We start from the raw sequence: 24,966 nt of genomic DNA, 5'->3' as shown, positions 1-24,966 counted from the left end.
TGACGTCAAACAGTACCACATTGCCAATTATGACTAACCTCACCGAAGGAGATTTATTTATATATACACATAAATAATAAAAAACCCACCATTGAACTCACCTGCAGACTCAAAGGTCCATGTATAACGGATGATGCTTTGGAGAATAATATTCTCTCATCATTTGGCAAACCAAAATACTGGCATTCTCAGAAACAATTTAGTGGTGCTGCAGAATTAAAATGGATCCAATGGACACACACTTGGTTATATACTGGTGAAAATAGTCCGTAATTTGTTTCAAGAGTTGGCTATTGTGTTCAAACTAAACTACTTGCAATAATTACGTTTCACCCATTTCAAGAAATCTATAATAAAGGTGTAATAAGGTCAAAATCAATACATGCATTTGTGGAGTGTTTATTGAACAGTAACAAACCAGTTACAAGTGGTGTTTCATCTCTTCACTACACCAACTMTGTATACAAGATATACATATGTTTGTAGTTTATGGAGAAGCCAGGAGTTATTCAATTACACAGGTAAAGTTGAGAAAGGCAACAAGACCAGACAGACACTGAACCAACTCAAGAGTATCAGCAAAAGTTAGTAATATGACAACTGATTAAACAATGACTTAACAGTAGTCATTTGGCAATGGTGTGCAAAGGCTTCGTTATGATCTACCACCTTGTAGATCCATCTTTGCTTTCAATTGGTCAACTCAACATTAGTCTCTGGAATTCAACACAAGTCTGGAGGCAAAGCTCTCATCTGGAGGTGTCTGCTGCAACATGGTCCAGTTCTGTTGATGAATTTTCCGTGGTGTCCCCTCCTCCTATTACCTCTGATACAATCTGGAGGGGAAGATGAGCAGTTTAGCTAAAACTAGATTCATTTATAGCAGGCATTAGCCATCAACAATGTACAATGCCTTCAGAAAGTATTCATACCACGTGTGTAACAGCCTGATTTCTAAATGGATTAAATAGATCTGTTTCCCCTCACCCATCTCCACAAAATGACAAAGTGAAAGTGTAGACATTTTCGCAAATTTATTGAAAATGAAATATCTAATTTACATAAGTATACACACCCGTTTGCTATGACACCCCAAATAGAGCTCAGGTGCATCCAACTTTCTTCGATTATCCTTGAAAGGTCACTACAACTTGGAGTTCACCTGTTGCCAATTAATTCGTTTGGACATGATTTAAACTACAGAGTTCCTTAGCTGAGATGGGAGAACCTGCCAGAAGGACAAAGGTCTCTACAMWACTTCACCAATCTGGGCTTTATGAGAGAGTGGCCAGACAGAGGCCACTCCTGAGAAAGAGGCATGACACCACGCCTAGAGTTTGCAAAAAGGCATGTGAAAGACTGAGTATAAGGCAAAAGATTCTGTGGTCTGATGAGACAAATTGAACTCTTTGGCCTGAATGCAAAGTGCCATTTCTGGATAAAACCCGGCACAGCGCAACCTTGTAACACCATCCCTACCGTGAAACATGGTGGTGACAGCATCACGCTATGGGGATGTTTTTCAAAAGGCAGGGACTGGAGAGAGGTAATAATGAATGGAGCCAAATCTTTGATGAGAACATGCTTCAGAGCGCAAACGACCTTGGAATGCAAATCTTTGCCCTAGTCTAACAGGACGACACCAAGCATACTGTGTCACTAATGGCTTCAGAACAAGTATGTGAAAGTCCTTGAGCGGCCCAGCCAAACTCCAGACATGAATTCCATTGAAAATCTGTGGAAAGACTAAGATTCCGGTTCACCGCCACTCCCCATCTAACTTAACAGATTGTGAGAAAATCCCCAAATAGATGTACACAGCTGATACAGATATACCCTAGATGACTCAAAGCTGTAATCGCCACCAAAGGTGCTTCTATGTGAATACTTACGTAAATTAGACATTTCTGCATTTCATTTTAAATACATCTGCAAAAATGTATTCTACATTTTTCTCTCCACTTTGTCATTATGGGGTATTTTGTGTAGATTCAATTCAGGCTGTAACAACTAAATGTAGAATAACTCAAGGGGTATGAATACTTTGAAGGCACTGTACATTTTCAATCTACTCAACTTTATAATAATGTATTTTTCTGTTGGTTAGTCATTATTTTCAGAACTGTGCTACAACTACTATGCTGAATAATAATACTACACACATTGGAAAACTCGACATTTTGCTGATACAATCATGTTTAAAATTATTTAGAGTCAAAGACATTGGGGAGGGGGGGTGCTAAGCTGACATATGGAATTGTTTTAAGACTGTCATACGTTTTGTCTCCCATCTCTTCATTCAAAGACTCATTCATGGACACTCTTACTGACAGTTGTGGCTACGTCGCGTGATATTGTTCTCTWCCTTCCAGCCCTTTGTGCTGTTGTCTGTGCACAATAATGTTTCTACCATGTTTTGTGCTGCTGCCATGTGTTGCTACCAGGCAATGTTGTTGTCTTAGGTCTKTTTATGCAGTGTTGAGGTGTCTCTTGTCGTGATGTGTGTTTTGTCCTATATTTATTTTTAATCCCAGCCCCCATCCCCGCAGGCGTCCTTTTGCCTTCTGGTAAGCAGTCATTGTAAATAAGAATTTGTTCTTAACTGACCTGCCTAGTTAAATTTAAAAAAAACTATGGCTCATTTAGCGATTTGATAATTTAGGACCCATTTAGGCATAAAAAATAAAACAGTACCATTCCAAAGTTACCACCTACTCAATCCAGTTTTTTATTATTATTATGGACTGTCATTGTTCTTGCTTATCGGAGCTGTTCTTGCCATAATATGGACTTGGTCTCTTACCAAAAAGGGCTATCATCTGTATACCACACCTACCTTGTCACAACACAACTGATTGGCTCAAATGCATTAAGGAAAGAAATTCCACAAATTAACTTTCAACAAGGCACCTGTTAATTGAAATGCATTCCAGGTGACTACCACATGAAGCTGGTTGAGAGAATGCCAAGAGTGCAAAGCGGTCAAGGCACTTCGAAGAATCTATATATTTGGATTTTAAAACTTTTTMGGTTACTACATGATTCCATAGTTGATTTCTTCTCTATTATTCTACAATGCAGAAATAGTAAAAAATAAAGAAACCCTTGAATGAATAGGTCTCCAAACTTTTGACTGGTACTGTAGATTTGCCTTTACTACTAARGCCCATAGAAACACATTGAATAACACATTCATAAATGGCAAAAAGGATAGTAAAAACATTTATTAGAAACAAGGTTTTGAAGTGTGTCCTGAATCTAGATKAAAAATATGCATATATTTTTTCACACATATTTAACCTCTTTTTTGGGTAGGCACAAAACTACCTTCATACTTCAATTTGTTTATTTTTTTACTGGTACCGATTACCTTCATACGAATCCCGTGACACTTGTGGGGGTCCTAGACCAAAACGGAGAACACGTGAGTCTCCCCTTTCCAGAGGGGTAATAGTTTGTAGGTCAAACTGTTCGAACGCTACAGACGTTTACGTGAGAAGACCGACTTTCAGGATGTGTCATGGTCTGACAAACACTGCTCTAATTCAGCCACCTGTCACCGCAGATGCAGAAGTGTGACACTGGCGGATGTGGTGGATCGAGACGCATTCAAAGTCAAAAAACAGATCCCTAGWTTAAACTGATGGATTTTGACAGGGATTTTTTGTTATGCAAATTATGTATGTATATAAGTAACTTAGAACAGCGCTTAAATCGACTCAGGTGTTAAGAAATCAAGGATGACAACTCACTTGGTCCTCTATAGACTGCAGAACTCTCTCAGAGAAATCCATGTCAGCAGAGTCGTCGTGTCCCGAAGCGTCCAGCTCGACCCCGGTCAGGATGTCCATAGGACCCTCAGCGATGGCCCTGATAGTCTGGTCCTCCAGAGCCAGGGCCGTGTCAAACATCAGAGGGGACGGAGGACACCCCACTACATCCAGGTCCTACAGGAGATGAACAGGAGACGGGCGGGACATTAGTGGGTAAGTGTTACAAGGTGTTTCTATTCCTCAGCAGAGTAGATTAATACAGCTACMTTACAGGGGAAGTAAAAGGCAGATTTTTGTGACTGATAAACACTAATGCTATGGTTGAGCACATACAGTAAGCCAGTGGAATCCAAACCTTTTCAACGGGGACCCCATTTTTTGCGCCAGAATTTCTGCCTACTCTATCCCAGCAAATCTAATGAAACTTCAAAATTTGTAAATTGATTTATCAATAACCTTCAATTTATTATCATCTCTTAAAATTAACAAACCAATAAATACATTTTTTTCTTCAAAACATTTGTATATTGTCCCATACAGTAATCTGGGGAAAAATATTTTTTAAATAAACTGTCGACTTTGAATAATACTGCTGTGAGCCTTGTTAAGGGATACGTCGGGAATTTGGCAATGAAGCCCTTAATCTACTTCCCTAGAATCAGATGAACTTATGGATACCATTTGTCTACATGCAGTTTGAAAGAAGTTACAAAAGAGGATTACCGCAATTGCTAACAAGCGTTTGTGGTAGTGTGCATTGGCTCACCAAACTACCTCTAACTTCCTTCATACTGCACAGAGACAATTGTATCCATGAGGTCATTGACTCGAGAAGAAACACCCAACATATCACTTTGATTCCATACCTTCTAGAATGGCCTTAAAGTGTCATTTTAATATCAAAGTATTTTAGARGCTATTTTGGTATCAAAGACTCATGAAACCAACACTTTAAATGTCATTTATATTTTTGTTCAGTATACTACATTCAACATGTTTAGACATTCTGGGGGGTGAAAAATCAGTTTGAGGAATAAACGTGTTTGTTGCTTCCAACTGAATTGACTATCCCCTTTGTTAATATGGGGGGAAAACCAACAGACCATGGGAAGATGTTAATGTTAGCCCGGTTTGGATCTGGACAGTTACAACAAGCTGTCAGACTTGATTAGGGCACCGTTTGCAATAATGGTAAGCAGAAAGAGTAAAAGTAAATCTTGGTGGGGTGAATAAAATAAATACAAATCTGTGAGATAAACACCCAGCAAGTTTCCTGTTCTTATGATTTACTCATAGCCTGAAATCCAGACACGTTGTGTGGTAACATTCCAATCCTTGTACTGTCATATGCCACAGAGTACAAGGAGCGGAATGTTAGCACAAAACATCTGTTCTCAACTAGCCTACCTGGTTAAATAAAAGYTGAAAAAATAAATAAGAGCAGGAAACTTGGTGGTCAGACTTCACGTACATCACTGAACTCTAGCGGCAGGCTCTCCGTGGGCTGTAGCTCTGCAGCACTCAGGTACATGTCTTTGGGCAGTACTGCATCCAGCTGCTCTGGGGTCAGGGCTGTCTCCTGTTCAGGCTGGTACATGGGGGGAGGCAGGGAGAGGTGCAGGGGGCAGCGAGGCTCCTCTGACTGGCCCATGTGAACAGGCCGGTCACAGGGAACATCCTTCAGCCCCGGACACATCTTGAACAGTACCTGGTTACTGTCCTGGTAGATGTCTGGATATCTTATGGTAAAGAATAGTAACTGATATCCACGATGGCAATTACATCAGTTATAGTCTCCCATTAAGATACTTCCGAGTATTGTGTATTACTCTGCTCTAGGAACCAATGTGAAGAAGCCTGGAAATCAAGGCTAAATCAGTTCATCTTCCTTCGTTGTTGGGCATCTATAGGAATCACGGGCATGCAACAGAACGTCAGAAACAAAAACAACCAGTTGGACCAGGGGTGTCAAACTCATTCCATGGAGGGCCTAGTGGTTTGCTGGATTTCCTTTCAATTAAGACCTAGACAAACAGGTGAGGCGAGTTCCTTACTAATTAGTGACCTTAATTCAGCAATCAAGTACAAGAGAGGGAAAACCCGCACACACTCTGCCCTCCATGGGCCGAGTTTGATACATACGCGTTAGACAAACAATTAGCACACAAATAAGCAGTCTACAACAACAGCATTAAAACGCCTTATGTTAGGTTGTTTTTATTAGCTTCACATCACAAGTTCACTACAATAACAGTATTTGGGTATTTGTTGTGTGAGACGCTGCAAGGTACAAATAAATGGAGGCGTGGTTGGTTTTGTACAACAATATTTTGCACCTCGTTGACAAACGCTTTGCTCTGAATTAACCAGGTTTTATTGATTCTTGGATTAACATTTTAAGCAGAATTACTTGCTATGTCAACCACTTGATTACGAGCAGACGACCAACAGTGTAATGAAACTGGTGTACGCACGTTTCTGATCGAAAAACATGTTAAAATAAAAACAATGGATTTGTAAAGGAGGCATTTGTTCCTTCCAACTGAATTGACTATTCCCTTTGTTAATATAGAGAAAACCAACAGACCATGGGAAGATGTTAATGTTGGCCCTGTTAGGATCTGGACAGCTACCACAAGCTGTCAGACTTGATTTGGGCCCTTTTAGCAATAGTGTGTAGTAAAGGGAGAGTGAAATTAGTCCATGAATATTCTGGAGGTCAAGCATATGTAAGAAATTAGGGTTCAAATGGGAAATAAGTTATTGTGCAGACTGGTTAACAAGCTTGGAACGCCTTAGTAACGCTCCAGTTTTAGCCCCCCTCCCAAAAAAGGCTTTCGGCACAACAAGCATTAGTATGTGTAGGGTAACACCCCCACAAAAGTCCATGAAAAAGATGAATGCAAATTTGAAATCGAACTTTACGTAAACACATGACTGATCATAGAGGACACCAGAAGAACAGTATGAAGGATACGAGAGACGCAATGTCGTGTCATTGGGAGACACTGGTTAGAACAGCGGGTCCCTTCCACATAGGAGATACACCTCTGGCTAGACCGCATCGTATGCGCCTGTAGAGAGAACACACAACGACAGGAATAAGGTTAAGATCCTCGTTGAGGTTAATGCATATGCTGACCAGTTCATGCAACATCTTAGTCCGGATACACCAAATCCGGCATACTGCCTGCGTTCACGCACACTATTACACCATTTTCCCTCTGCTGGCACTATTATACTGAGACGATATATCAAATTAATTCAAATTGGTGTTTTAGCACAATGTTCCAAATACCTGTATCTCAAGAATCAATTTATTTCTGAACGTGCTGCCTTTTTGGTCTGGTCTCCGTCGCGCCTTCTGTGCACCTTCCCACTCACAGACACCAAGCCCGTCACTCACAACGAAATAACTTCCTCTGACAAAAAGCAGTTTAAACTCGCTATTTGCATTTGAGGTTTAGTCCAACAGAATTGTTTATATGGACACCGAAACACTTCGACACTTTACTGTAATACACATTTCTAACGATACCCTCTCAAATCCCAAAAGGTAGAACAGACCCTACTAAAACGAAAGTATCAATGAACATGAGTCGAAAATTAAATGCTAAGTTTGTCGTGCGCGGCATCACATACCGCTAGCAGCATTCTACCCACAGACTCATATGCTAGCTGTCTGTTTTATAAATGTGCAACGAGCATAAAAATACTAATTTATAAAATCAGGAAATTGGCAAATTGTTCTCATTCTGAGAAATAAGCACTTTAAGCAGGTAGGACACTTGATTACAATATTAACGTGAACAGTCTGTTTAAACCATTGGAGACAGATAGGAGGGTGTATTCATAACAGTTCTACCTTGTTAGCAAGCAAATAGAGCCAAGTTGGCTTGAAATAAAGATTTAGCCAGATCAGCGATTATAGCAAAACAATTCATGTTAAACTATTGCTAAAATCATTTCAATTAGTGTCCTATGGTTGTGGAAGACTTGTATTTAGCCTAGGTATAATTTTACATGTAGTATATTGACCTTTCTCAAGATGACGGTGCCACMTTGAAAGCCACTGAGCTCTTCAGTAAGGCCATGCATTCTACTGCCAATGTTTGCTATAGAGATTGCATTGTTTGATTTTATACACCTGTCAGCAACAGGTGTGGATGAAATAGCTGAATCCACTCATTTGAAAGGGAGTCCAAATACTCTTGCATATGGTGACTCTAGATATTATTTTTAGGRCATATCGCCCAGCCACTCTGGGCTGCTAGGCATTTCATTTCCACATTCAATCTGAGACTCACATACAACCTGGAACATAAGTATTTACTTCTGCCAGGCCACAGACAGTTGCTGGAGTCCCCGGGATTAGAGTCCATCTCTACAAACAGATAAGCCACAGACCTGAAGAGGAGCTCCTTCAGTGACAGCCTGTCTCCTCTCTCGGAGCTGCCGGTGAAGCAGAGCCTCCACGCCGTACCGGCGGCGGTAGCGACGCAGAGCCTTCAGCTTTCTCAGGTTCTCCCTCTCCTTCATGGAGAGACCCTCCGGGCCAGTCAGCAAACTACTCCCTGTTGGACAGAAAACACAAAGTGTCACACTGTATTCAAAAAGCATGTCAAAGTAGGTGTGCTGATCTAGGGTCAGGTTACCTGTCACAAACACACCCATTACGCAGGAGGTCAGCCAGCTACTGGAATAACCATAATGATCTCACCCGGAAAACCCACAATCACATCTTGACAAGTATTATATGAAGCTGTCCAATTGGAACAATGATTTCTATTTTCCGTTGCAAAATGTTGCACTACAGTGAAACCTATTGGTCGCAAACCTGACTAACTACAGGACAGAACAGGCTGGGTTAGTGCAGCACCATGACTTTACCTAGGGTCTCATGCTCCACCTTGCGGCTGTGCAGGTATCGGCGCTTCTTCTCCTTGAGGAGGTGCTGCAGGCGTTTGAACTGGTCGATGTAGAGAGACTGGAGTCTGATGAGCTTCTCCCGTGTGATCAGAGCAACCTCCTCTGCCGTGTACACCCCTGCATGTCTGTAGGTCAAACAATCCATGCAAACAGTTACAACAGTCTACAGCAAATGTGTCGTATCTAGGGCTGTTACACTGACCGTATAAACACCACAATTCAAATTCCATGTGACTGTTAAGTCACGGGAATTAGACTTTTCCAAGTTGATGCTGTAATTAGGCTTTTCAAAGTTGATCACTGACATCAATGCAAATGTATTAAAAAAACGAATCAAACAGAGCCCATGAGCTCATGTTGCGCAACATTTCTACAGGCTATGCAATCGAGTGAGAAAACAGGGTGAGGGCCTCTTATATTTACCTCAACTTTCCTAATATTAAGCACAATGCTTATCTTTACAACAGGAGTATAGCCTACCTGGCTGGCATGAAAATGAACCACGTGAAAAGCATTCTCCATTTATGTATATGTAAAGACAAGATTAAATCAATAAGTGTGATGGTGACAATTAGCTTATCACTTGTGAATATATATAACTTGTGAATGACGCCCAGCTTTCGGCAAACGGCGCATTTTTTTGCAACTTCTTCAAATCATAGTTGCATGCTTCATGTAGCCTAGCCCATAGGCTTTATGTTTTGATAATAACTTATTAAAATAAAGCACATTCATCCACTTTACAACAGGTGTAGAGCCTAACTGGCATACATACACAGCACGTGAGTTTCAAGCTTGGGGAAGATCATTTTCACCATAAAAATGCACCTTTATAATAAAAGCAATACATGCATAATCACATTTGTGGTCACTTGAGAACGGTGTTTCCCTGCTAATGGAACATTCGTGCTTATAATCTACTGCCATGTACGCTTTGCTGCGCTTATGTGAAGAAATAGCCTAATAGTTAAACATTTTAAGCTAAAAATGTTCTCATCTGTTGCGTCAGGCTCATTGCTTAAAACAGTTTTTTTTATTTTATTTTTTTAAATGCTAGCGGTTGTATTAATTGGGGATCTATCGCATCCCACAACTGTTAAGAATATTTCTCGGACAGAAGGACCAGTTSACCAATATATTAGGTCAACTTTTATACAATGGGGGATATTAGATTGACATAGGCTAGTGCTTTTGCTGTTCGGTAGGCCTACTCTTATTGGCTGACGAAAATTGAAATGTGGACTGTTGTTCCACAATACGCGCAGGACGCACGCAGTTGTGTCCCCGATGTGTCCGTCTTCACTTGTAGCCTGTGAGAAGACTCTCCGTCATGTGATCGGGGTTATGTGAATGAGAGGCGCTTCGGCACGCAGCCCGGAGAAGGAAATTCTAATTATTATATTCAGCCCAACGGCCACTGGCCGCAAAAGGCATGGATTTTTTTTTTTGGTATGCGGTATTACGGCCACAGGAAGGGGACGCAGCCGGGAAGAAAATGCCTAGATTTAAGTGCTTGTCAAATTGTGAAAGACTGATGGTGTGTACAGCCTGCTTTAAAAAAATAAAAAATAAAAAGAGCTCATGGCTTAATGAAACTTTTTTCAAATCATTAGTTGCATCATGCAGCCTTTATTAAAAATGAAAACATATAGCCCAATATTTATCACAAGTTACATAACTCTAAATTAAGCATAAGAGCCCCCTTTTCTTTGTTAACCACTCAATACAGAATAGCTCCATTGTGCTCAAATCGTTGGGAGGAAATAGCCTTTTATTCAGCTATGTTCAATTGTATTCTTCATACTATAAAATAATGCCATGGAAATTTAAMCAAATCGTGTCTGCTAAATGAACTAGTGTAGCACACAGCCATAGCAGGCCCTAACATAAGGACAACTCAGTATGCCATTCTGTTCATCTGAAATAGACAACATTCTCTTCGTATCATGTTTCTTTAGACCAGTCTAAAATAAATGGATTTATTGTGATGTGTAGGCTAGATTACATGGATTTAGACTTTTTTTTAAATGAGGATGTTTCAACGGTCTGCATCAGTGGCTTGTAGGCTATGAGTGGAAGCCAGGAGATGCTAAATGGGTTTGTGTTAATTACAGTGAGACTGGCAGTTACTTGCTTGACAATCACCGGCTGACAATTTCATGACCGCCACAATATGATCTTGCGTTCCAAATTTTTTTTGCAAGTTGAGCTAAATGTGATATCAATACCTTGAAGTTAAAGGATTTTTACAGAGTACATTAACAGTGAAAATATCATAATTAATCTCATGGACATTACAAGACCCATGTAATGTGAGCACAAGCAAGCACACAACACCAAAATGTGTCTTACTTGAGAGGATCCTCATGGTCACTGTCAACGCTGTCAGCTTCACTGTCTGGATCTCCTCTCCATGTCTGGTCCAGCACCAGTGGTCCCTGCTCCTCCTCACTCCAGCTGTCCACATCTGACAGACAAGCACCCGTCAATTGCTCTGCTCTATTGCATGGCTCAATGCAAACAAGAAAGTCATGACACTAAATAGCAAGTATACAATGCATTCGGAAAGTATTAAGAACCCTTGACTTTTTCCACATTGTTACCTTATTCTAAAATGGATGAAACAGTTCTACACACAATAAATAATCTACACACAACGCCCCATAATGAAAAAGAAAAATGGTTCAGAAATCTTTGTAAAAAATAAAGGAAATATTGCATTTACATAAGTATTCAGACCCTTTACTCAGTACTTTGTTTAAGTACCTTTCGCAGCGTTCACAGCCGAGTCTTCTTGGGTATGACGTGACAAGCTTGGCACACCTGTATTTGGGGAGTTTCTCCCATTCTTCTCTGCAGATCCTCTCAAGCTCTGTCAGGTTGGATGGGGAGAGTCACTGCACAGCTATTTTCAGGTCTCTCCAGAGATGTTCGATCGGGTTCAAGTTCATCCTCTGGCTGGGACATTGAGACTTGTCCCGAAGCCACGTAGGGTTGCAAACTTTCTAGGAAATTTTCCATGGGAGTTAACCCCGGGAATTTTGCTTAAATTCATCAAGAAAAGTTAGCTTATAACAGTGAACCTTTGTGGGATACACAAGGCAATTCTAGGTATTGTGGCATATTTTGGTTAAACTATRCCCAATTCAATTGCAACCCTCTGCATGCACAGTGCATTTTTCCATCACATGTACAGCTGATTCAAGATCTTGCACACTAATGAGATGCTATTGAGCCCACACTACTATACTGTCTGGCCCAAGGAKRACATGCTTTCCGGTAAGTTTTGATTACAATACTGGGTGGGGCGAAAATATTTTATGACATGCATGATTTTTTGTTAACTAGTAAATAGTAGCCTACAGCAAAGTGTTTAAATAATTTCTAACTTGTTAAATACTGCTAATTAGTTTTTACTACCATGTGGGTTTTAGCTTGCTTGTTAATTCACATTTCATTTTTAAAGAACTCCTTTGTAAAATAAATGTTTTATCTGTACATGGAATTGTATTTGTTTGTTTTTTTACTCATTTTTTCCTAATCTTTACAGGAAAATGCCACGGGCACTATCTGATGTGTGGAGACATTTCACTGCAGCTAATGTAGAAGGAAAAGCGGTGTGAACATTTGCAAATACTGTGCCAAATCATGTGAAGAATGCAACAAAGATGCAGAATCATCTGGCCAAGTGCATAAAGTTCCCTCAACGCTCACAACTTCTGACAAAAGTCTCTACTTCTAATCGAGYTGAAAATTATGGAGACACCGCATCGATAGCAACAGCTCATGGTCCTGACTGCTGAAGGCAGTCATCAATGACCTTGGACCACAGAAGGTATTTGCACTGCTGACTGACAATGCTGTGAACATGAAGGCTGATTGGTCTAAAGTYGAGGAGGCCTACACTCCCATTGGCTGTGCTGCTCATGCATTGAATCTGCTCCMCAAGGACATCATGGCACTGAAAACAATGGATACACTCCACAAGAGAGTCAAGGAAATGGTTAGGTATGTGAAGGGCCATCAAGTTATAGCAGCAATCTACCTCACCAAGCAAAGTGAAGAATAAGAGCATCACATTGAAGCTGCCCAGCAACACTCGTTGGGGTGGTGTTGTCAATGTTTGACAGTCTCCTGGAGGGGAAGGAGTCTCTCCAAGAAATGTCTATATAACAGTCTGCCGATATGGACAGACCCATCAAGAGGATCCTCCTGGATGATGTATTTTGGGAGAGAGTGGTAAGCAGCCTGAAACCTATAACAGTAGCCATTGCACTGCCATCCTGCCTGATGTTCAGACTCTGCTTGCAGATGTAAGAAGAAAGCTGTACTGCCCTGCCCACTTCACTGTTAATCCAAGCAGAGGAAACTGCAGTTTTGAAATGCATCAAAAAGCATGAAGACGTCTGCCTGAAGTCCATAAACTTTCCGCAGCGTACATGTTGGACCCAAAGTATGCTGGCAACAGCATCCTGCCTGGTGCAGAGATCAACAGGGCCTACGGTGTCATGACTACCTTTTCTCGCCACCTTGGCCTGGACGAGGGCAAGGTTCTTGGCAGTCTGGCGAAGTACACTTCCAAGCAAGGGCTTTGGGATGGAGATGAGATATGTTGGCACGACTACCATATTGCATCAGCCACCTGGTAAAAGGGACTTTGTGGATCTGAGGCTCTTTCCCCTGTTGCCTCCATCATCCTGCAAATCCCACCAACATCAGCTGCCTCAGAGCGCAACTGGTCCTTGTTTGGGAACACACACACAACAGGCTGACCAATATAAGGGTTGAAAAACTGGTGGCCATCCGGGCAAATTTGAGYTTGGAAAGAAATAGTGAAGACGAGGCCTCAGAGTCTGTTCAAGAGGTGGACATTGAGGAGGTCCAGGGAGAAGACATGGAAGCCTGAGGGGAAGACAACCAAAGCTTAAGTTTAGACTATCATTTCACAGATGCATGTTGAAAACGTTTTGGGAGATGCGATGGATCATTGGGGATCATTCAATATTCCCTCTTGTTATTCAGTGAAATCATCCCATGTGAAGGGTCAACTGATTTAATTAAAAGTTCAATTCATAACTAAATATTTTATTTCTATTGTAAGAATTTTATCATTTACAAATATGTCTACTTATGATAAGGTAAATATATCAAAAGCAAAAAACATCTACATTTAAAATAGTATTCATTTGCATTTATTTCCATGGAAAGTTTCCACCTCTGAATATTCCCCAAAATGTGCAACACCACTCTTGCGTTGTCTTGGCTGTGTGCTTAGGGTCGTTGTCCTGTTGGAAAGTGAACCTTCGCCCCAGTCCGAGGTCTTCTTCCATTTAAGAATGATGAGGCCACTGTTCTTAGAGACATTCAATGGGCCACATTTGTGGCCTGCTGGAGGTCATTTTACAGGGCTCTGGCAGTGCTCCTCCTTGCACAAAGGCGGAGGTAGCGGGTCCTGCTGCTGGGTTGTTGCCCTCCTACGGCCTCCTCCACGTCCCCTGATGTACGGGCCTGTCTCCTGGTAGCACCTCCATGCTCTGGACACTACGCTGACAGACACAGCAAACCTTCTTGCCACAGCTCACATTGATGTGCCATCCTGGATGAGCTGCACTACCTGAGCCACTTGTGTGGGTTGTAGACTCCGTCTCTTGCTACCACTAGAGTGAAAGCACCGCCAGCATTCAAAAGTGACCAAAACATCATCCAGGAAGCATAGGAACTGAGAAGTGGTCTGTGGTCACCACCTGCAGAACCACTCCTTTATTGGGTGTCTGCAATTGCCTATAATTTCCACCAGTCTATTCCATTTGCACACCAGCATGTGAAATATGTATTGTCAATCAGTGTTGCTTCCTAGTGGACAGTTTGATTTCACAGAAGTGGGATTGACTTGGAGTTACATTGTGTTGTTTAAGTGTTCCCTTTATTTTTTTGAGCAGTGTATAACTTTAAGTTTGTCCGAGTTCGCCGCATCTGCGCGAGCTTGGACATGTGCACTAAACATGCTAGCAAAATTAGCTACTTCGACATAAGTAATGGACATTATCGAACAAAACAACGATTTATTGTGGAACTAGGATTCCTGGGAGTGCATTCTGATGAAGATCAAAGGTAAGGGAATATTTATGATGTAATTTCATATTTCTGTTGACTCCAACATGGCGGAGAAATGTTGTTATTTTTGAGCGCCYTCTCAGATTATTGCATGGTGTGCTTTTTATATAAAGTTTTTTAAATCTGACACAGCAGTTACATTAAGAACAAGTGTATCTTTAATTCTGTGTAAAACATGTATCTCTCAAAGTTTATGATGAGTATTTCTGTTATTTGACGTGGCTCTCTGCAATTTCTCCGGATATTTTGGAGGCATTTCTGAACATGGCGCCAATGTAGACCGAGATTTGTGGATATAAATATGCACATTATTGAACAAAACAAATGTATTGTGTAACATCATGTCCTATGAGTGTCATCTGATGAAGATCAAAGGTTAGTGATTCATTTTCTCTATTTCTGCTTTTTGTGACTACTATCTTTTGCTGGGAAAATGGCTGTGTTTTTCTGTGGCTATGTACTGAGCTAACAATTGTTTGGTGTGCTTTCCACATAAATCCTTTTTGAAATCAGACATGTTGGCTGGATTCACAACATGTGTAGCTTTAATTGTGTCTTTCATGTGTGATTCCATGAAAGATTGATTTTTATAGTAATATATTTGAATTTGGCGCGCTACATCTTTTCTGGCTTTTGGCCAAGTGGGACGCTACCGTCCCACATAAGTTAACCACCTAACTGAGGAACTCAACTTAACCTTGCGCAATACCCTAGATGCAGTTGCACTCCTAAACAAAAGACATATGTCATAAGAAACTAGCTCCCGGGTATACAGAAAATAGCCGAGCTCTGAAGCAAGCTTCCAGAAAATTGGAATGGAAATGGAGCCACAACTGGAAGTCTTCCGACTAGCTTGGAAAGACAGRACCGTGCAGTATCAAAGAGCCCTCACTGCTGCTCGATCATCCTATTTCTCCAATGTAATTGAGGAAAACAAGAATAAGACGAAATTTATTTTTGATACCGTCGCAAAGCTAACTAAAAAGCAGCATTCCCCAAGAGAGGATGGCTTTCACTTCAGCAGTAATACATTTATGAACTTCTTTGAGGAAAAGATCATGATCATTAGAAAGCAAATTACAGACTCCTCTTTAAATCTGCGTATTCCTCCAAAGCTCAGTTGTCCTGAGTCTGCACAACTCTGCCAGGACGTAGGATCAAGAGAGACACTCGAGTGTTTTAGTACTATATCTCTTGACACAATGATGAAAATAATCATGGCCTCTAAACCTTCAAGCTGCATACTGGACCCTATTCCAACTAAACTACTGAAAGAGCTGCTTCCTGTGCTTGGCCCTCCTATGTTGAACATAATAAATGGCTCTCTATCCACCAGATGTGTACCAAACTCACTAAAAGTGGCAGTAATAAAGCCTCTCTTGAAAAAGCCAAACCTTGACCCAGAAAATAAATAAAAAACTATCGGCCTATATCGAATCTTCCATTCCTCTCAAATTTTAGAGAAAGCTGTTGCGCAGCAACTCACTGCCTTCCTGAAGACAAACAATGTATACYAAATGCTTCAGTCTGGTTTTAGACCCCATCATAGCACTGAGACTGCACTTGTGAAGGTGGTAAATGACCTTTTAATGGTGTCAGACCGAGGCTCTGCATCTGTCCTCGTGCTCCGAGACCTTAGTGCTGCTTTTGATACCACCGATCACCACATTCTTTTGGAGAGATTGGAAACCCAAATTGGTCTACACGGACAAGTTCTGGCCTGGTTTAGATCTTATCTGTCGGAAAGATATCAGTTTGTCTCTGTGAATGGTTTGTCCTCTGACAAATCAACTGTAAATGTTGGTGTTCCTCAAGGTTCCGTTTTAGGACCACTATTGTGTTCACTATATATTTTACCTTTTGGGGATGTCATTCGAAAACATAATGTTAACTTTCACTGCTATGCGGATGACACACAGCTGTACATTTCAATTAAACGTTGTGAAGCCCCAAAATTGCCCTCGCTAGAAGCCTGTGTTTCAGACATAAGGAAGTGGATGGCTGCAAACTTTCTACTTTTAAACTCGGACAACACAGAGACGCTTGTTCTAGGTCCCAAGAAACAAAGAGATCTTCTGTTGAATCTGACAATTAATCTTGATGGTTGTACAGTCATCTCAAATAAAACTGTGAAGGACCTGTGCGTTACTCTGGACCCTAATCTCTTTTGACGAACATATCAAGACCGTTTCAAGGACAGCTTTTTCCCCATCTAAGTAACATTGCAAAAACCAGTAACTTTGTCCAAAAATGATGCAGGAAAATTAAATCCATGCTTTTGTACTTCTAGGTTAGACTACTGCAATGCTTTACTTTCCGGCTACCCAGATAAAGCCCTAAAAACATCTGCTAGAATCCTGACTAGAACCAACAAAAATGTATCATATTACTCCAGTGTTAGCCTCCCTACACTGGCTTCCTGTTAAGGCAAGGGCTTACTGGTGCTCTTCCATGCCGTCCCTAGGAGGGGTGCGTCACTTGAGTGGGTTGAGTCGCTGACGTGATCTTCCTGTCTGGGTTGGCGCCCCCCCCTTGGGTTGTGCCGTGGCGGAGACCTTTGTGGGCTATACTCGGCCTTGTCTCAGGATGGTAAGTTGGTGGTTGAAGATAATCCTCTAGTGGTGTGGGGGCTGTGCTTTGGCAATGTGGGTGGGGTTATATCTGCCTGTTAGGCCCTGTCGGGGGTATCATCGGATGGGGCCACAGTGTCTCCTGACCCTCCTGTCTCAGCCTCCAGTATTTATGCTGCAGTAGTTTATGTGTCGGGGGGCTGGGGCAGTCTGTTATATCTGGAGTACTTCTCCTGTCTTATCCGTGTCCTGTGTGAATTTAAGTATACTCTCTCTAATTCCTCTCGGAGGCCCTGAGCCCTAGGACCATGCCTCAGGACTACCTGGCATGATGACTCCTTGCTGTCCCAGTCCACCTGGCATGCTGCTGCTCCAGTTTCAACTGTTCTGCCTGCGGCTATGGAACCCTGACTTGTTCACAGACGTGCTACCTGTCCCAGACCTGCTGTTTTCAACTCTCTAGAGACAGCAGGAGCGGTAGAGATACTCTTAATGATCGGCTATGAAAAGCCAACTGACATTTACTCCTGAGGTTCTGGCATGTTGCACCCTCGACAACTGTGATTACTATTATTTGACCATGCTGGTCATTTGAACTTCTTGGCCGTGTTCTGTTATAATCTCCACCCAGCACAGCCAGAAGAGGACTGGCCACCCCTCAGCCTGGTTCCTCTCTAGGTTTCTTCCTAGGTTTTGGCCTTTCTAGGGAGTTTTTCCTAGCCACCGTGCTCCTGCATTGCTTGCTGTTTGGGGTGTTGTGCTGTACAGAAACCCAGCCTTTTGAGATATCAGCTGATGTAAGGGCTATATAAATAAATTTGATTTGTCCTTAAGCCATTTTGCCACAACTTTGGAAGTATGCTMGGGGTCATTGTCCATTTGGAAGACCCATTTGCGWTCAAGCTTTAACTTCCTGGCTGATGTCTTGAGATGTTACTTCACTATATCCACAATTTCTCCCTCATGATGCCATCTATTTTGTAAAGTGCACCAGTCCCTCCTGCAGCAAAGCACCCCCACAACATGATGCTGCCACCCCTGTGCTTCACCGTTGGGGTGGTGTTGTTTGGCTTGCAAGCCTCCCCCTTTTTCCTCCAAACATAACGTTGGTCATTATGGCCAAACAGTTCTATTTGTTTCATCAGACCAGAGGACATTTCTCCAAAAAGTACGATCTTTGTTCCCATGTGCATTTGCAAACCGTAGTCTGGCTTTTTTTAATGGCGGTTTTGGAGCAGTGGCTTCTTCCTTGCTGAGCGGCCTTCCAGGTTGTTAATATAGGACTTGTTTTACTGTGGATATATACATTTTTGTACCTATTTCCGACAGCATCTTTAAAGTCCTTTGTTGATGTTCTGGGATTGATTTGCATTCATCTCTAGGAGAAAGAACGCGTCTCCTTCCTAAGCGGGATGACAGCTGCGTGGTCCCATTGTGTTTTTACTTGCATACTATTGTTTATATAGATGAACGTGGCACCTTCAGGCATTTGGAAATTGCTCCCAAGTATGAACCAGACTTAAAGGTCTACAATTATTTTTCTGAGGTCTTGGCTGATTTCTTTTGATTTTCCCATGTCAAGCACAGAGTCACTGAGTTTGAAGGTAGGCCTTGAAATACATCTGTTCTCTTCAGTAAGGCCATTCTATTGTCAATGACTGTCTATAAAGATTGCATGGCTGTGTGCGTTTTTTTCTTCTTTTTACGCACACAGCCATGCAATCTTTATAGACAGTCATTGACAATAGAATGGCCTTAATGAAGAGAACAGACACTTTTTACGTAGAACCATCATAAGATGGCACCTTTTCAACAAGTCATTTCGTCAAATTTCAACCCTGCTTGAGCAGCCCCGGTCAAATGTAAGTGCTGTTATTGTGAAGTGGAAACGTCTTAGGAGTAACAACGGCTCAGTCGCAAAGTGTTAGGCCACAAGCTCACAAAACTGGACCGCCAAATGCTGAACTGTGCTCGGTTGCAACACTCACTAACGAGTTCTAAACTGCCTCCGGAAGCAACGCCAGCACAAGAACTGATAGTTGTGTGCTTCATGAAATGGCCAAGCAGCTGCACACAGGCCTAAGATCACCATGCGCAATGCCAAGCGTCAGCTGGAGTGGTGTAAAGCTCGCTTCCAGTGGACACATGTTCTCTGGAGTGATGAATCACGTGTCACCATCTGGCAGCCCGACAAATTAATCTGGGTTTGGCGGATGCCATGAGAACACTACCTGCCCAAATGCATAGTGCCCACGGTAAAGTTTGGTGGAGGAGGAATAATGGTCTGGGCTGTTTTTCATGGTTCGAGCTAGCCCCAGTGAAGGGAAATCATGAACGCTACAGCATACAAAGACCGTCTAGACGGTTGTGCTTCAGACTGGCAACAGTTTGGGGGAAGGCTCTTTCCTGTTTCAGCATGACAATGCCCCCATGCACAAAGCGAGATCCACACAGAAATGGTTTGTCAAGATCGGTGTGGAAGAACTTGAATGGCCTGCAAAGAGCCCTGACCTGAATCCCATCGAACTAGGGCTGGGTGATAGACTAAGACTAAAAAAATAAATCCCTCAAAATAATGGGCGATTCACAATATACATCTAAATAAGCATTGTACAATTAAAAAAAGGTAAAATTATTGCATTTCAAACAGACCGCAATAATTAAGTCAGGACTTTTAGTTATACCTAGGCAAAATATAAGCCTTCCACAGTCATAAGACCCACTAATAAACAATTTGAAAAAATTAACTTGCAATAATCATCAATCTGGCTTTCAAGTCTATGAAAATGCCCTTGTTACAAATTTACCTAGAACCATGTATCATGCACATTCACTAATAATGACTAAAATTAACATAGGTCACATCAACAAGCCCACATGCTGGAGATAAGCCAGTTCATCTTTACATTTCAAGTTCAGGCAACTTGGATCCATTTGCCTGCTAACAAGGTTGAACTGTTATGAACACAACCTTCTGCCGCCAACGGTTTGAAAAGCATGTTACTATGTCCACTTTGTTCAGAATGACAAGTTGCCAATTCCTTATTTTATATAAGTTGAGTTATGCTTATTGCACATTTACAAAACAGACAGAGAGCTAGTATAGTAGTCTTTGGCTAAAATGCTACTAACCTAACAATTACACGCACGACAAACAGTATTCATTGATACTCTCGTTTAAGATCGTTGCAAAATCGAATCCCCGAGTTAACAAGGTAAAAATCTGTCGTTCTGCCCTTGAACAAGGCAGTTAACCCACTGTTCCTAGGCCGTCATTGAAAATAAGAATTTGTTAACTGACTTGCCTAGTTAAATAAAAGGTCAAATAAAAAAATTAAGTAGTCTTCTCTGCACGCAATTTGAGTTTATTTTATTTTTACAGGGACAGTGCACATTAATCAACGTTTCAGTAAAAGTGCCGGTTTTAGCCAGCCGGCAAATTTTCAACCGCAGTCCCTGGGCAGGTTATTATTTGAGCAGTTGAGACACAAAAATTGTATCGTTTGAAAAGTTAACTATTCTATTACAGTAAAATAATGTCTCAATGTGTGTCCATCTTACCAATTATTGTGTGTAAACCATAGAGGAAGAGTAAAATACTAAGTCAAACTTATTGTCAAACTTATTGATGAAATCGAAGCGTTAGCTGTATGGTGATTTGCGAGTCATAACTTACATTTTACCGGTACTACCAGTAGTAGTAGGCCAACCAATAACGCCACGACGAAATGCGTTTGAAGTGATGATGCGCCGTCGAGAACAGCTAGCATGTCAAGCAAAGTACATCGCCAGTGGCACGCACACACTTCGTACAGATCAGCAGGTGGGGGCTTTGTGGCAGCCAGACGAGACAATCGAAGGAGGATGCGGTGAGGAAAGTTACTGGGCTCGAATTTAGTCACGCTTGCTCTATATAGATTGATGCTTCTAGTTGTGCATGTTATAACCTATCATCATCAAAAAAAAGTTTATACTCCATGACTGGATTTATGCATTTTTCCCCCCAATGCTACATTAATTTTGGCAGACCTAACTTGATTGACCCTTTTTCTACAAGGCCTGGTCTATGAGAGGCCTAATTATTTGTATGAATATTTTGTTAATGCCTAGGCTAGACGCATTCAGGTAATGAACTCATTATGCATCAAATATTTATTGTCAATCATTCTTGAATGTTAGGCTTTACAATTACGTAGATTAATGAACTGATAATACATTCATACATTTGTGAAATAATGCAATTTATGTGAATAATGTTTAATGTTAATTTGTGTATTAATAATAATCTGAAAATCGGTCTGAAATTGAATATTTCTCCTATTGTTTATTTCCATATAGCCTAGGACAACGTGGTTCCTTCCAAGTACTGTTATTCCTTATCCACTTAATGTAAAAAAGTTGCACTTGCTCGCCTCACTTTTGTGGGGAAAATCCGTTAACTTCTTATGGCTGCAGGGGCAGTATTGAGTAGCTTGGATGAAAGGTGCACAGAGGTGCCCAGAGTAAACGGCCTGCTCCTCAGTCATAGTTGCTAATATATGCATATTATTATTGGATAGAAAACACTGAAGTTTCTAAAACTGTTTGAATTATGTCTGTGAGTATAACAGAACTCATATGGCAGGCAAAAACCTGAGAAGTTCCACTTCCTGTTTGGATTTTTTCTGAGGCTGCTAGATTTTCAAACAAGCTCCCAATGAAATTACAATGAGATATGGATGAGTTTTCACTTCCTACAGCTTCCACTAGATGTCAACAGTCAATAGAACTTTGTCTGATGACTGATGTGAAGGGGGGGGCCGAAGGAGACGGGAATGAGTAATCATTGCCATTAGGTGACCACGCATTGAACACGCGCGTTCACGTGATATGGAACAGAGCTGCCTCTCTCAACTGAAGTCAATGTAATTCTCCGGTTGGAACGTTATTCAAGATGTATGTTAACATTCTTAAACAGCGAATCAATTGTCTGGCCTAATGTAAAAACATGGAAAAAGTCAAGGGGGTCTGAATACTTTCCAAATGCACTGGATGTTTTGGCTTGAAAAACATGCTGAAATAATGATTTAGAAATTCATTATGATTTGTAAAGGAGGCGTTTGTTCCTTCCAACTGAATTGACTATTCCCTTTGTTAATATAGAGAAAACCAACAGACCATGGGAAGATGTTAATGTTGGCCCTGTTAGGATCTGACCCGCTACCACAAGCTGTCAGACTTGATTTGGGCCATTTTAGCAATAGTGTGTAGTAAAGGGAGAGTGAAATTAGGCTATGAATATTCAAGGTCAAGCACATGTTAGAAATTAGGGTTCAAATGGGAAATAATTATTGTACAGAATGGTTAACTGAAGTACACTCGGAAAAATATGGTTATTCTAAAACATGTTGCCATTGCATATGGCTTTAGAGGAAAAAGAAGATTCAGAAATATTATTCACCTAGGATGCGGGTGGCTTCACTGCGGCCACTGTCCAGGCCATGCGTCTCAGGGCGGTTGTAGCCACTGAGCTGAGATAGGAGGGCTTCAGGCGAGGGTCCGGATGAGGCCTTTCTCAGCTGGGCCTGGAGAGCCATGGCATTCCTTCTAGCGTGCTCCGCACAGAAGGTCACCCTGAATGTAGACATAAGAATCACACGCAAGATAAGAACTAAGGCCACAAAGAACTCAAGATTGTGCAGATATTTCTGAAGACCTGACTTGGAAAGTAAATGACTCAGTATTCATTGATACACTAAGGGATTTCCCAGATTCAAGCCCACATAGATCAAATGCGGTTTTGAGAGTTTGATCAAACGCATTTATATCCAAGTTGCTTCATTCACCCTTCTTTCTTTTCCACCTTAGGGGCTGCGTTTGGGCAGCGCTTGCCATTCTTGTTGGAGACGTAGCTACACTGTCTGTAAGGGGCGTTCTTGTCCTCCAGGACATGTTTGATGCAGAACTCCAGGCCCTCCAGGCGCGGCTGGGAGCAGGGTCGCTGTGTGAAGGAGCAGGCCAGGGGCTCCTGGGTACGGGCGGTCTGGGCCACACGGCCTCTGCTCGATGGCAACACATGGATCCTTATCCTGTTCATCACTGGTCCTGGAAGGGAAATACATGTTCCGGTGAGTACCAGGGGCTGAATTAGCAACCCGACAGTTACAATTTGACATAGCTAATTAGGTGAGACCAGGCGAATATTGACATTTTAGTCATTTAAGCAGACTCTCTTATCCAGAGTGACTTACAGTAGTGAGTGTACACGTTTATTTTTATGCCTTCTCCCGTGAGAATCGAACCCACAACCCTGGCGTTGTAAGCACCATGCTCTACCAACTGAACCCAACGGGATACCACAATATGTGGTAGTAAACAAAGAACACAAGGGGCATTAGAATAGAATCCTGATACTACAATACAACAAACATGGGACACGATCAATTAAAATGAAAACATTAATGTGTGTGTCCGACGGACCGGACCCATGTCACATTAACTTAATGTGTAATCCATAATTCAAGCCTTACTCAATTCTCTTTCATCAAGCATTGCCACAACCTCAGCAATCAATCAATAGTTATAGTTAAAACATGTGCATTAGCATAACCAGTGACAAACAAAATAAGCAGAAATAAAATTATGAAAAAGTCAAGAAAGGTACAAGGCACTACTCATGACATCTGTCCAGCCAGTATGCCACATCGTTTCAGAGCTGACATTTGCACATGCTGTTGATTGATAAAATGCCTAGTAACATTTTTAAATAAAATAAATTACGCAGAACAGTAGAGACACCGACCTTTCCATTGCAACATTTTTTATAACAAATGTTGTTAGTTAATTGCTACGTTATCTACCAAGCCATTTGTTGTAATTAGTCGCCAAACAAGTATGTTCAGCATAAAACAAACTGTACTCTACCATCTGTGCCAAACACTTGTGCTGTGACGATCCTGCATAAAACCCAATCACGCGCCACATGGAACAGGTCCGCCTCCTTTAAGCTCAACGACAGCAAATTGTAGCTTTTGTGTTAGCTTCTTAGCCAGTTAGCTTTAGCAGCCATGTTTGTTTAGCGTTCCTTAGTCTCTGTAGCAACATATACTGGTTTATTCGCTGTCGATGTACAGATGCACTCTGATTTAATCAAAATATGTTAATAATCAAAAAAGGACTTTCATATAACATTTTGGTTAATATAACGGCGAGGAGCTTACCGTGTCCTTACCGAGACAGTTCTCGAAGCACAATGCCACTGCGACGTTTTTCCCGCACTCTCCTATCAGTGCCTTGAGAAGATGGACCCGCCCCATTTGAGCTTTAATTGGTCCAGACTAGTGGGTGGGAAATACACGATAGGTTGAAAGACCTGTCTCTCAATTTACAAAACCCACATCTGAGCAAGTAGATATTCAATGTAGCTTGCGACTTTAGTATATTATTTATGTAAACAAAGATTGTTGCATGATCATAAAATACAAAATAAAAATAAATGGGATGTTTTTTCTTAAACATTTATTGACATGGGATTATATCAACCACATTTAAAAAATGAACTTTGTTCACAACAAAAGAACATACCTTTAGTTATTTTAAAC

At 41.4% G+C, this 24,966-nt stretch overlaps 1 protein-coding gene across 4 annotated transcripts; it reads right to left on the bottom strand.

Moving 5' to 3' along the window:
- Positions 1–494: 494 nt before the first annotated feature.
- Positions 495–24,649, bottom strand: kansl2 (KAT8 regulatory NSL complex subunit 2). Of its 4 annotated transcripts, none has more exons than XM_024005534.2 (10): positions 24,586–24,649; positions 23,212–23,470; positions 22,827–22,999; positions 11,055–11,169; positions 8,664–8,827; positions 8,181–8,347; positions 6,751–6,847; positions 5,245–5,504; positions 3,753–3,947; positions 495–836 (listed from the first exon to the last, which is right to left on the bottom strand). In XM_024005534.2, the coding sequence occupies exons 2-10, from the start codon at positions 23,460–23,462 to the stop codon at positions 750–752; spliced, it is 1,509 nt and encodes a 502-aa protein (XP_023861302.1). In that variant the 5' UTR covers positions 23,463–23,470; positions 24,586–24,649; the 3' UTR covers positions 495–749. The 4 variants fall into 4 exon arrangements, with proteins under 4 accessions (XP_023861302.1, XP_023861305.1, XP_023861303.1 ...); XM_024005537.2 differs by having other exon boundaries at positions 24,597–24,618; XM_024005535.2 differs by lacking the exon at positions 24,586–24,649 and adding an exon at positions 24,290–24,373.
- Between the last annotated feature and the right edge of the window lie 317 nt (positions 24,650–24,966).

Source organism: Salvelinus sp. IW2-2015, linkage group LG17 (assembly GCF_002910315.2).
Source record: "Salvelinus sp. IW2-2015 linkage group LG17, ASM291031v2, whole genome shotgun sequence".
Lineage (NCBI taxonomy): Eukaryota > Metazoa > Chordata > Actinopteri > Salmoniformes > Salmonidae > Salvelinus > Salvelinus sp. IW2-2015.
The sequence above is the reverse complement of the archived record's forward strand: the minus strand, read 5'-3'. Positions and strand labels throughout refer to the sequence as shown.

What these genes read in the sequence shown, in the direction of transcription:
- kansl2 (XM_024005534.2), bottom strand. Translation starts at nt 23,462, where the DNA reads ATGAACAGGATAAGGATCCATGTGTTGCCATCGAGCAGAGGCCGTGTG. An exon ending in CTGAAGGAGCTCCTCTTCAG is followed by an intron (nt 6,848 to 8,180) that starts GTCTGTGGCTTA and finishes TTCTCTCTACAG; the next exon opens with GCGCATACGATGCGGTCTAG. An exon ending in TGCAGTCTATAGAGGACCAA is followed by an intron (nt 837 to 3,752) that starts GTGAGTTGTCAT and finishes CTTCCCCTCCAG; the next exon opens with ATTGTATCAGAGGTAATAGG.